This window comes from Callospermophilus lateralis, chromosome 3 (genome assembly GCF_048772815.1).
Source record: "Callospermophilus lateralis isolate mCalLat2 chromosome 3, mCalLat2.hap1, whole genome shotgun sequence".
NCBI lineage: Eukaryota > Metazoa > Chordata > Mammalia > Rodentia > Sciuridae > Callospermophilus > Callospermophilus lateralis.
The window spans coordinates 198,435,621-198,448,670 of NC_135307.1; the positions used below are offsets into that span (position 1 = coordinate 198,435,621).

General features: G+C 42.5%; 1 protein-coding gene and 1 pseudogene across 1 annotated transcript in view; one reads left to right on the forward strand and one right to left on the reverse strand.

The window, feature by feature from the left end:
* The first annotated feature begins 602 nt into the window (after nucleotides 1-602).
* LOC143394556 (uncharacterized) overlaps nucleotides 603-13,050 on the forward strand; it is a 49,398-nt gene continuing 36,950 nt past the window's right edge. The window contains exon 1 of the mRNA XM_076849266.2: nucleotides 603-2,681. Within this exon, the coding sequence (XP_076705381.2) occupies nucleotides 1,561-2,670 (1,110 nt within the window). The 5' untranslated portion in view covers nucleotides 603-1,560 and the 3' untranslated portion in view covers nucleotides 2,671-2,681. The remainder of the gene's footprint in view (nucleotides 2,682-13,050) is intronic.
* Nucleotides 7,350-7,755, reverse strand: LOC143394951 (small ribosomal subunit protein uS19 pseudogene; annotated as a pseudogene).

Sequence of the window (13,050 nt, forward strand, 5' to 3'; positions counted from 1 at the left end):
CTGAGGTCAGAGGGCTGCCTGAATAGAACTGATCACAATACCCAGAATTCCTAGGGGTGTGTGGGCAAATGTGCCAGCTGACATTCCAGCAACCTCTGCAGTCAGGGCTGCACTGTAGGATGGCAGACTACACTTTACCCAGAGTATTTGGAGTACCAGGCAAGCCTGTGACTCGCATCCCTAGAGACCTCTGGGGTGAAGGCAGGATGCCATCCAGAGTTTTCTGGAGTTCCTGGGCCAGGATGTGGCACACAGCTCCCATAGTCCTCAAGGCAAGGGCTGTGTGGGCAGAACATCAGAATACATTGTCCAGAATCTCTGGGAACAAGTGGACATGCAGCCTGGGGCTCCCAGAGGCCTCTAAGAATTCTCTAGAATCTCCCACATGCTAGTGGGGTGCATCCTGCAGCTCCCAGAGGATGCTGGGAATTTTCCTTTGAGCCGCAGGTTCTCCTCACCTTGACAGTGATCACAGTGGGCTGCCATTCACCTTCTTGCAACCCACAGTTCTGTCATTCGTCTCAAATACTACACTTCCCAGATGCCTCTGCAGTGGCCTGTTTCTGGCCTTAAGCCCCTGGGCGTGCGAGGGAAGGGTGGGGGGCACTGCCGGTGTGCACGCCCCTCCTCTGCCCGCCTGGCCCTGGCTCCTGCAGCGCATGGCCTTGGGTCTTGGGAGGTGGTTTCCTGGACGCCCTTTTCTCCTCGCTCGTGTTTCCGCCGTGGAGATGCCACAGGCACACTGCCAGGCGGGTAAACCACTGGGAACACGCTCTGCGCAGAACCGCGGGGGCGAAGGCAGCCTGGAGCGGCTCGGCCTCCCGGCCGCTGGGCGGCGCCCGCGGGTCCCGACCTCGGCGTCCCTCCACCTCCTTCAGGGCGCAGGAGCCTCCTCCTCCAGACCCGAGCGGGAGAGACCTGCCTCTGCTCCTGGTGGGTCACCTGCAGGGAGGAGCGGAGGTCCCCGCTCCTCAGAGCAGCGCGAGGGGGACGCCCGGCCTGGGGACGCTGTGGATCCTGTCTCTAGGGACGCTCGGGGCGCCCTTCTCAAAGCAGCCCGAGGGGGACTCCTGGCTTTGGGACATTGTTGGTGTTGTCTCTAGGGACACCTCGTGCTCCCTGCTACTCAGGCAGCCGGAGGGGGACGCCCAGCTTGAGGACATTGTGGGTCCTGTCTCTAGGAACACCTGGGGCTCCCTTCCCAGAGCAGCCCGAGGGGGACGCGAGGACATTGTGGGTCCTGTCTCTAGGAACACCTGGGGCTCCCTTCCCAGAGCAGCCCGAGGGGGACGCCCAGCTTGGGAACGCTGTGGGTCCTGTCTCTAAAAGCTTCCTCTCCTCAGAGCAGCCTGAGGGATCCCAGTCTCAGGCAGATGCCTGGCTTGGGAACCCTGTGGGTCATGTGTGCAGGGCCACCTGGAGTTCCCTTCTCTTGAACAGCCTGAGGGAGACACTGGTTGGAGACCCTGGGGGTCATGTCTTCTAACATGTCTCTTGAGCTCCCTTCTCAGAGCAGCCTCCGACGCCTGGCTTGGGGACACTGTGGTCCTGTCGGTAGGGATGCCCAGAGTGTCGCCGGCACAGCAGCCTCGGGCACACACCCAGCCTGGGGACACCGTGTTCCTGTCTGAAGGGATGCCCCGAGTGTCGCCGGCACAGCAGCCTCGGGCACACACCCAGCCTGGGGACATTGTGTTCCTGTCTGAAGGGATGCCCAGAGTGTTGTTGGCACAGCAGCCTCGGGCACACACCCAGCCTGGGGACACCGTGTTCCTGTCTGAAGGGATGCCCCGAGTGTCGTTGGCACAGCAGCCTCGGGCACACACCCAGCCTGGGGACACCGTGTTCCTGTCTGAAGGGATGCCCAGAGTGTCGCCGGCACAGCAGCCTCGGGCACACACCCAGCCTGGGGACACTGTGTTCCTGTCTGAAGGGATGCCCAGAGTGTCGTTGGCACAGCAGCCTCGGGCACACACCCAGCCTGGGGACACCGTGGTCCTGTCTGAAGGGATGCCCAGAGTGTCGCCGGCACAGCAGCCTCGGGCACACACCCAGCCTGGGGACACCGTGGTCCTGTCTGAAGGGATGCCCAGAGTGTCGCCGGCACAGCAGCCTCGGGCACACACCCAGCCTGGGGACACTGTGTTCCTGTCTGAAGGGATGCCCAGAGTGTCGTTGGCACAGCAGCCTCGGGCACACACCCAGCCTGGGGACACCGTGGTCCTGTCTGAAGGGATGCCCAGAGTGTCGCCGGCACAGCAGCCTCGGGCACACACCCAGCCTGGGGACACTGTGTTCCTGTCTGAAGGGATGCCCAGAGTGTCGTTGGCACAGCAGCCTCGGGCACACACCCAGCCTGGGGACACCGTGTTCCTGTCTGAAGGGATGCCCCGAGTGTCGTTGGCACAGCAGCCTCGGGCACACACCCAGCCTGGGGACACCGTGGTCCTGTCTGAAGGGATGCCCCGAGTGTCGTTGGCACAGCAGCCTCGGGCACACACCCAGCCTGGGGACACCGTGGTCCTGTCTGAAGGGATGCCCCGAGTGTCGTTGGCACAGCAGCCTCGGGCACACACCCAGCCTGGGGACACCGTGGTCCTGTCTGTAGGGATTCCAGGCACTCCCTTCTCAGAGCAGCCTCCAGGAGATGCTCCTGAAGCTTCTCAATAACCAGGCAGCAGGTGAGGAAAAGAGAGTGAGGAGAGAACCTGACCTGGGCCTGAGAGCCAGCAGCCTGGCCGGGACCCCTGCTGTCTTCCACTGTGCAGCAGCACCCTCCCCAGGCTGTCCTCCTCATAGTCTAAACAGGGTGACCCTGGTAGTTTCTGGGTAACCTGGCAGGGAGGAAGGAAGAATGCTGAGGGAGGTTCTCGAGCCTGAGGGGATGAGGCCCCAGTGAACCCCATTACTTGTTTCCTTAATGTTCTTATGGCTCAGTTTTTTCTTGGAGTGTTAAAGTAGTAGAAAATATTTTGAAAAATTCAAAAGTACATGTGTTAGTCCCACAGTTATTTAAGTAAATGTATTATTTCTAACAAAGAATTTAAAATTTATTCCATGGCTTTCATGGAAGTAGACTCGTTGACCATATTTTTCTTTGGCTGAGAAAGTCAGAGTTTAATTGACAGTACATGTTTATTTTCCCTCTTTAAAAAATGTTTTTGTTAGTGCGATTTAGTATATATGATAGTGGAGTCCATTTTTATGTATTCAGACATGTGTAGAATATGATTTACTTCATTTCATCCCCATACTTCTACTTTGCTTTTCTTTCTCCCACTCCCTACTCCCCCTTCTCTACTGGTTTTACTTTTATTAAATCGGTGCTTTTTGGATACACATAAAGGTGGGGTTCTCTGTGGTCTATTCACATATGTACATAGAATCATTTGGTCAATTTCATCCTGCAGTTTTTCTCTTTTCCCATACCTTCTCTCTCTCCCTTTCTTCTATTCCACTGATCTCCCTTTTGTCTTTATGGGATCTTCCCCATTTTATATTTCCTTATCTCTGTCTAGTTTCTGCATATGAGGTGAAATGTTTGACCTTTGACTTTTCAAGTCTGGTTTATTTTACATAGCATGACGTTCTCCACTTCATCCATTTACCAGGAAATGCCATAATTTCATTCTTTATGGCTAAGTAAAACTCCATTTTATATATATATATATATATATAAAAAATGTGATATATATATATATATATAAAATGTGAGATATATATATATATATATATATATATATATATATATATATATATATATAACATTTTATCCATTCATCTCTTGATGGACACCTGGCCTGTTTCCATAACTTGGCTATTGTGAATTGTGTTGCTATAAACATTGTGTTGCCTGTATCATTATAAAATGCTGATTTTTTTTTTTTTTTTTTTTTTTACAAATACCGAGGAGTGGGATAGCTGGGTCATATGATGGTTTCATTTCTAGTGTTTTGGGGAATCCCCATACTGATTTCCATAGTGATTGTATTAATTTGGAGTCCCACCATCAATGTATGAGTGTACCTCTCTTTGTACATGCTTTCCAGCATTTATTATTATTTGTATTCTTAATGTTTGCCATTCTAATTGGAGTGAGGTGAAATTTCAATGTAGTTTTGATTTGCATTTCCCTGATTGCCAGGGATGTTGAAAAAAGATTTTTCATATATTTGTTGGCCATTTGTATTTTTTCTTTTGAGAAATGTTTGTTTAGTTCTTTTGGCTATTTATTGAGTTAATAATTGTTTTGTTATTAAGTATTTTGGGTTCTTTATATATTCTGGATATTAATCCCCATTTGGAAGAGTAGCTGGCAAAGATTTTCTCTCATTCTGAGGGTCTCTCTTCGTGCTCCTATTTCCTTTGTTGTGCAGAGCTTTTTAATTTGAATCTGACTCACTTATTGAGTCTTGATTTTATTTATTTAACTTTATGGGTCTTGATAAGGAATTTGGTACCTGTTGGTGAATTAAGTTTCTATGAGCCCAATCTAGCTTTTCCACTGACTTATATCTTCATTTCAGAAATCCCGAATTTTGAATTTGTTAATCTATAATAAATAGCACCTTCCATTTTAGAATCAAGTGCTTTTAGCTTCTGCTAAATAGTTCATTGTCCATGAACATTAAAATGCATTAAAATGATGATGAAGATGAAGATAGAATAAAAAGAAATGGGCTTTATTGTAATAATGCATCCATGCCCCCCACTCCCCGCAGCAGTACTGTGGATTGAGCCCAGTATGCATCCTAGATAAGTGCTCCACCACTGAGACATGATCTTGCCCAGGTTGGTCTCAACTTGCAGTTCTCCTTCCTCAGTCTCCCAAGTAGCTGGGATTATAGGTGTGGGCCATCTTGTCTGGTTCCTCTCCTCTTTCAGCATTAGGTAATGAATACCTGCCACTTAGGCAGTACTTTAAGGCAGCTGGTACACAGTAGGTAGTGGTGGTGGGTGGCCCAGGGACTACTGACCCTGGATTCATGGAAGCTGCTGGTGCCTAGTGCGATGGCGGGTCAGGTAGGCAGTCACTACCTCTGTAGAACTTCAGCAGCAGTTTTCCTGTGGTAGGATGTCAGGATGGAAAGCTGGAGATTTGAGCCGCCCTGAGCTAGAGACCACCAAGGCCCTACCACCCTTTTGCCCTTCCTCTAGACCCAACCCTTCCCGGGCCCTGCCCCTTCTCCAGACCTGCCCTTCCTCTAAGCCCCACCATATCCAGGCCCCTCTTCTAAGATAACCCCTCCACTCTCTCTGGGCTAGGATGAGTAGCCAGCCCACTGCTGCCAATTGGCAGTATGTTTGCAGTTGTGCACAAAACAATGTCTGTTGTACAAACATTGATATCCTGCATTGGATAAAATTTCTTGACTGTATCAGGCTTTGGTATATTATAAAATGAATTTAGGAAAGTCACCTATTTTTTCTTTAGATCATGGACACTTGAAATAAAATCAGAATTTGTTAAAGATGACAGTTCATGAGCCCCAGTGACCCTGGGGTCTTTTCTACTGGGAGATCTCTAAGCACCAGTTTAAGCTTTTCTATACTAATTAATTGATTTATAGTCTTATTGTAGAGTCATGTTGCAATGTCTGTACTTACTAGGAAATCTTCCATCTCCTCCAGGTTTCCGGTCCCAGGCAGTAGGTTTCTTCCTCTGTGCAACTTTTATTTGTTCTTTCTAGATACAAATGATAGTAGAGTGCATTTTGACATATTATACATATATGAAGTATAACTTATTTTAGTTTGGATCCCATTCTTGCCATTGTACATGATGTGGAGTTTCACTGGTTGTGTATTCATATATAAACATACAAAAATCATGTCCAATTCATTCTACACGTCTTCTCTATTCCCAGCCTCCTTCCCTTATCTTTCCCTTTGTCTAATCCAGTGAATATCTATTCTCTCCTCCTGCCTTATTGTGAATTGTCATCCACATTATCAGAGAGAGCATTTGGTCTTTGTTTTTTGGGGTTGGCTTATTTCAGTTACCATGATAGTCTCCAGTTCCAGTCATTTACCAGAAAATGCCACAATTTCATTCTTTTTTATGGCTAACATTCCATTGTATATTTTACCACATTTTCTTTTTTTTAAACTTATTTTTTAGTTTTAGGTGGACACAGTGTCTTTATTTTCTTTTATATGGTGCTGAGGATCAAACCCAGTGCCTCACACATGCCAGGTGAGCGTGCTACCACTTGAGCCACAACCTGAGCCCCTTACCACATTTTCTTAATCTATTCATCAGTTGAAGGACATCTAGGTACTATTGAACTTTTAATTTCTCCTCTTTCTAGTTTTCTACAGAATTCTTAATCTTTCTGCTGTTTTCATCAACAATATTTAAAAAATAGTTTTAGTTTACTTTGTTTTTGATTGAGAGAATTATCTTGTTTGAAATTTCTCATGGTAATGTTAAATTATTTTAATTAATTTCCATTTATTAAGATATCTCTGGGGGCTGTGTGTGCATCTGGGTGACAGAGCAGTTGCCTAGCATGTGAGAGGTCCTGGGTTGGATCCCAGCACCACAGACCCGCACACACAGACGACACCTTTGACAGGACTCAAGCGTCAGAGGTATCCAGAGGCATGGTTAAAGAGATCACACATATACATATACACATACATCACAATACCCCTTCCAGATTTGGATGTAATTATTCAAAGAAAAAATTTCAAATCAGTTTTAGAAAACAGAAGCAGGATGGTGGATGGTGATCTTTTAATATTAATTATTGATAGTTCGTGATACTTAAAACCATTGTAGATGAAATTTCCTTAGGACTCAAATCATTAAGTATGTAAGAGACAAGTCAGTATGTAAGAGACAAGTCTGCTTTTTGTAATTCAGATACTGAAGCAGACCAGTTACCTCCACCCAAAAGACCCTTGCCATAATTAAACTTCTTTTGTCAGAATGATATTTACAAAGAATGTGGGCAGGGTTTCTGCCAAGGGCATTGTGATTTGAAGCTTTCTCAACTTATAAGTGCCAGGTTTGCTTACAAAAGGTGTGACAGGGCCTGTCTCAAAGAAAGCTTGTTGCTATGCAAAAGATACTATCTCTGTTTTCCTGGTAAAAAGTTATCAAAACCTCTGTCTAGCCTAAGAATATGGGACAAAGGGTAATTGTTTTGTACACTGACATGTAACCATCCCCCTGAATATAAAGTTTAAAGAATTTCCAGACTTTGGGGCCAGATATTTTTAGGCATTAGCCCTTCTAGACCACTCAACTTAAAAAACCCTGCTTCCTGAAAATTCCTTGGGTGTTCAGCCTCATCTATACTATATCAATACATTTACTAAAAATAAACTTTTTTTTTTTTTTTTTAGCAGTGTGTGTCTTTATTGCCCAGGCCGTGCTTCACGGGCTTGTAGGTGATGGAGAGCTCGCCCAGGTAGTGGCCGATCATCTTGGGCTTGATCTCCACCTGGTTGAAGGTCTTGCCATTGTAGATGCCAACCATGCTGCCCACCATTTCAGGCAGAATTATCAGTCCCTTAGGTGTGTCTTCACCACCTCTGGCTTCTCCATCGGGGGTGCCTCCTTTTTGGCCTTGCACAGGCGCTTCAGCACCGAGGGCTACTTCCTCCGCAGGCTCCCGTTCAGCCTCTGCTGGCAGGCGTTGTACAGCTGCATCAGCTGCTCGTGGGACATGTCCAGCAGCTGGTCGAGGTCCACACTGCGGTAGGTGAATTTGCGTAGGTCGGCTTCTTCTGCTCCACTTCCACCATCTTGCCTGCTCTGCGGATAAAAATAAACATTTTTAAACAGACACTTTCTTTTCTACTTTTCAAATTTAGGAAGCATCTTCATGTGTCTTATTGATACTGCTGGTTATTGGTGACGAGTCCTGCTTCCTCACATGTTGAAGTATAACATTAGAGAAGCACGCCAAGGCAAACATATAAAAACAGGGTTTATTTAAAAAGGGGATAACATAGACTTCTCCCAGGAGGGAGAGGGGGCCATAGCTTATATTGTGATATCCCAAGAAGTGACAGCATTCTGCCTTTTTTGTTATATGTCCTAGGCTTCCTTTGTTCTCCTGCTCTCTTCCCCTTATCTGTCTTTCCTGTGTATATGACTTGGCCCAGGAGATGTTCTGGTAGAATGGCCAAAGGTGAGAAGCAGATGGACAGGAGAGGCTAAGGTGGAGTGATCTGGGCAGCTTCAGTAGCAGTTTCCCCGTGGTAGGATATCAGGATGGAAAGTTGAAGATTGAGCCACCCTGAGCTAGAGACCACCAAGGCTGCTGCTTCTCACCATCTGTGGTCCCTCTTGCCCTTCCTCTAGACCCAACCCTTCTCCAGGCCCTGCCCCTTTTCCAGACATTCCCCTCCTGCAAGCCCTGCCTTGCGTTAACAACTGGCACATTGTCTTCCAAAGTGTCTGTGCCACATGTTCTACAAGCAGTGTACAAGACTACTGATGTCTTGCATCCTGCAGCTGTTGGTGTACTGACACTTCTTAGAGTTTAGCAGTTCTAATAGCTTTGCCATGCTACCTCATTATTGTTTTGTCATTCTCTAATGATATGTGATGCTGAACATCACTTTTGGCCATCTTTATATTTCCTTTGGTCAGGTGTCTGTTAAGATATTTACTTTTTTTGTTGTAGTAGGGATGAACCTGGAGGCACTTAACCACTGAGCCACATTACCAGCCCTTTTTATTTTTTTGAGACAAGATTTCACCAAGTTGCTTAGAGGCTTGCTAAGTTTCTGAGGTTGGCCTCAAATTTGTAATCCTTCTGCCTCAGCCTTTTGAGCAATTGGGATTGTTGGCATGCAACACTGAACTTGGTAAAATTTAATTTTATAAAGTCCATGTTATCAATATTTTTATTCTGTCAATTGGTATTGTGAGTTAAAACTCATCACCAAGGGCTGGGGAGGTAGCTCAGTAATAGAGAGCTGTCTGGTGTGTGTGAGGCCGTATGTTCAATCCCCAGTACTAGAACACACACACACACACACACACACACACACACACACTTATCACTAAGTGTAAAGTTACATAGATTACATAGATTTTCTTCTGTTTCCTTTTAGAATTTTTTAGTTTTCTCAAATGTTAGTCAAAAGACTATTATGAGTTAATTTTTATGGACATTTCAGTTTGCCTACATTTATTTCAATATAGTTTCCAAAAATGTTCAACCACCACTTTTTGAAAAATCATGAATCAATGGGTTTCATTTCAGTTTATCTTTCTAAAATCATTGTCTTGAATAACCTAGATACACTACTGAATTTCGTCCATTTCTCAGGATGGCCAGGAGGGGGCACATACACTGCCTCTGTGCTGAGTCCCAACAGCCACCAGAGGGCGAGTGCCTTCCTGGACCCCATACTGATATGGTGGTGTGATAATGCTGATGTGTTATCCACATGCAGCCTCTAATGCTAGTGCATTATATATAGTAGCTTTTGATACTAAGGTGTCCACATGTGGCCTTTGATACTAATATAGTGTCCACAGAGTGGCCATATGGTTTTTAATATTAACATGATGTTCCCACTGTGGCCTGTAATATTAATGTAATATTCACACTGTGGCCTCTAACACCAATATAATATTCACGTGGTGGCCTTTTTCTTTTTCTTTTTCTTTTTTTGGGGGGGAGGTACTGGGAATTGAACTCAGGGGCACTCAACCACTAAGTCACATCCCCAACCCTATTTTGTATTGTATTTAGAGACAGGGTGTCACTGAGTTGTGTAGCACTGGCTTTGAACTTGAGATCCTCCTGTCTCAGCCTCCCAAGCCACTGGAATTACAGGCATATGCCACCGTGCTGGCACATGGTGGCCATTAATGCTAATGTAATAGCAGAACTGTGGACTCTAATACAATATGCACACTAAGCCCTCTCATACTAGTATAATAGCTGCCTTGTGGTCCTTAGTATTAATGTAACATCTACACTGTGGCCTCTAACACTAATACAGAATCCACATTGTGGCCTCTAACACTAATTCAGTAGCTCCCCTCTGGACTTTACAATATCCACACACTTACAACGAATACTAATGTAGTAGCCACACAATGGTCTTATAATTTTAATATAAAATCCACGCAGTTGCATCTAACACTAATAGGTATTCTGTGTCCTTTAATGCTAATATAATGTCCGTACTGTGTTCTCTAACAGTAATATAATGTATTCCTTATGTCCTTTAATTTTAATAATATCTACATTGTGGCCTGTAATACCAATATAATATCTATTCTGTGGCATCTAACAGTAATTTAATTTTTACTTATGGCATTTTATTTAATATATTCTTCATACTGTCACTATAACATAATATCCATATGATTGCATCTTACACAAATGTAAGAGCCAATAGTGGCTTCTAATGCTAATATCAAATTTAAACTGTGGCTTCTAAAACTAATAAAATATCTGATGTTTGAAATTAATGTTAATATAATATTCATATTATAGACTCTAATACTAAGATAATATCTACCATATGTCATCTAATAGTAATATAATAGCTGCCTGTGGGCTCTAATATTAATATAATATTCACACTCATTAATGAAATATCCATATTGTAACATCTAAGATTAATATAATATCTTTCCAGGGAACTTTTAATACTAATATAATCTCCGTAGTATAGCATCTAAACCTTTATAATAGCTGTCCTGTGGCCTTTCATAGTAATATAGTATCTATAACATACAATCTGAAACCAATATAATAGCTGACCTTTGATCTTTAATATTAATATAAATAACATGTATACTATGGCATCTTAAACTTCTATAACAACTTCCCTGTGTGCCTAATGTAATATGCACAGTATAGCATCTAATGCAAATTTAATATCTCACCTTTGGCCTTTACTACTACTATATAATATTCATATTATAGCATCTAAAACTAGTATAATAGCTGCCTTGTAGATTTTAACATTAATATAACATCAATACTATGGCCTCTAAAACTCATGTAATAGCTGTCCTCTGGCCTCTTAATACTAATATTGTATCCAAACTATAGCATCAAAAGCTGGTATAATAGCTGGGCGTGGTGATGCATGCCTATAATTCCAGCAGCCTGGGAGGCTGAGGCAACAAAATTGTGAGTTCAATGCCAGCCTCAGGAACTTAGCAAGGCCCTAAGCAATTTAGCAAGACCCTGTCTCTAAATTAAATATTAAAAAGAGCTGGAGATGTGGTTCAGTTTTTAAGCACCCTTGGTTTCAATCTCCTGTACCAAAAACAAGAAACAAAAAAAACACCAAAACCAAAGACAACAACAACAACAACAAAATCTGGCATAATTAGGTGCTCTGTGGCCTTTAAAGGTAATATAATGTCCATAATATAGTATCTAATACTGATATTATAGCTGCATTGTGGCCTTTAATACTAATGTAATATCTATACTGGGGCCTCTAAGACTAATATAATGTCTTTCTATGGCCTTCAATACTAATATAATATGCACTATGGCAGCTAAAATATAATAATCATTAATATTATTATCATTAGCAGGAAGCACTGTTGTATATCTTTATTTATTTATTTGTGGTACTAGGGATCCAACCCAAGTCTTCAGGCATGCCAGGCAGACACTCTACCACTGAGCCACATCCCCAGCCTGGTACCTAAAATATGATAGTAGATGCTGTGTGGTCTTTGATACTAATGATATCCATACTGTAGCATCTAAAACTAAGGCAATAGGTGCCCAGTGGTTTTTAATACTAAAGATATCTATACTATACCTTCTAAAACTAACAATGATGGCCCTGTGGCTTTTAAACTATTATACATAGGAAAGCATCTAAAATTATTATAATAGCTGCCCTGTGGCTTTTAATATTAATATGGAAACCAAATTGTGTCCTCTAAAAGTAATATAATAGCTGCTCTGCTGCATTTAATACTAATATACTATCCATAGTATAGCATCTATGATAAATATAGCATCTCTCCTGTGGCCTTTCATACTGATGTAATATTTATATTATAGCATCTTATACTAACGGATGTTCTGTGGCCTTTTATACTAATATGCTATCCATGCTAAGGCATTAATACTAATATAATAACTGAGCTGTGACCTTTAATAGCTATGTAATTTCCATACTCAAGGACTTAAAAAATGTAATAGCTGCCCTGAGACCTTTAATATTGATGTAACATCTATAATATATAGCATGTTACACTAATATATAAGCTGTCTTGTGATCTTTCATATTAATGAGATATCCAAAATATAATATCCAAAACTAATATAATAGGTAGCCTGTGGCCTTTAATATTAACATAATATCCATAATTTGGCATCTAAAACTAATATAATAGCTTTCCTGAGGGCTTTAACATTAATATGAAAACTGTGGCCTCTAAATCTAATATGATAGCTGTCCCATGGCCTTTATTACTGATTTTTCCATACTTTAGCATGGAAAACTGATCAAATAACTGTTCTGTGGCCTTTAATATTAATATGATTTCCATATTATAGCATCAAAAACAGATATCAGGGCCATTCAGAGGTCTTTAACTAATATGATATTCAACCTATAGAAACTAAAATGAATATAATAGCTGTACAGTGGACCTTAAATCTAATGTGATATTCATTAAATCTAATGTGATATTCATACTATAGTATGTAAAATGAATATAATAGCTGTGCTGTAGCTTTTAATGCCAATATGATTTTCATATTTTGGCCTCCAAAACCAATGAAATAGATGTCCTGTGGCTTTTAATATTAACATAACATCCTGTCTATAGTGTGTAAAACCAATATAACAGCTTGTTGTGCTATGGCCTTTCATATTAATAAATTAGCTTCTATACTACTAAAATAGCTGCCTTTGACCTTTATTACTCATGTGATACCCACACTATAGCATTTAAAACGAATGGAATAGCTTCCATGTGACCTTTAATACTAATTTTACACTCATACTATAGAATCAAGAAAGTAGCTATTGTATTAGATTTAGATAGCATCTTTTATATATATATATCTTCCCTGTGACCTTTAATAC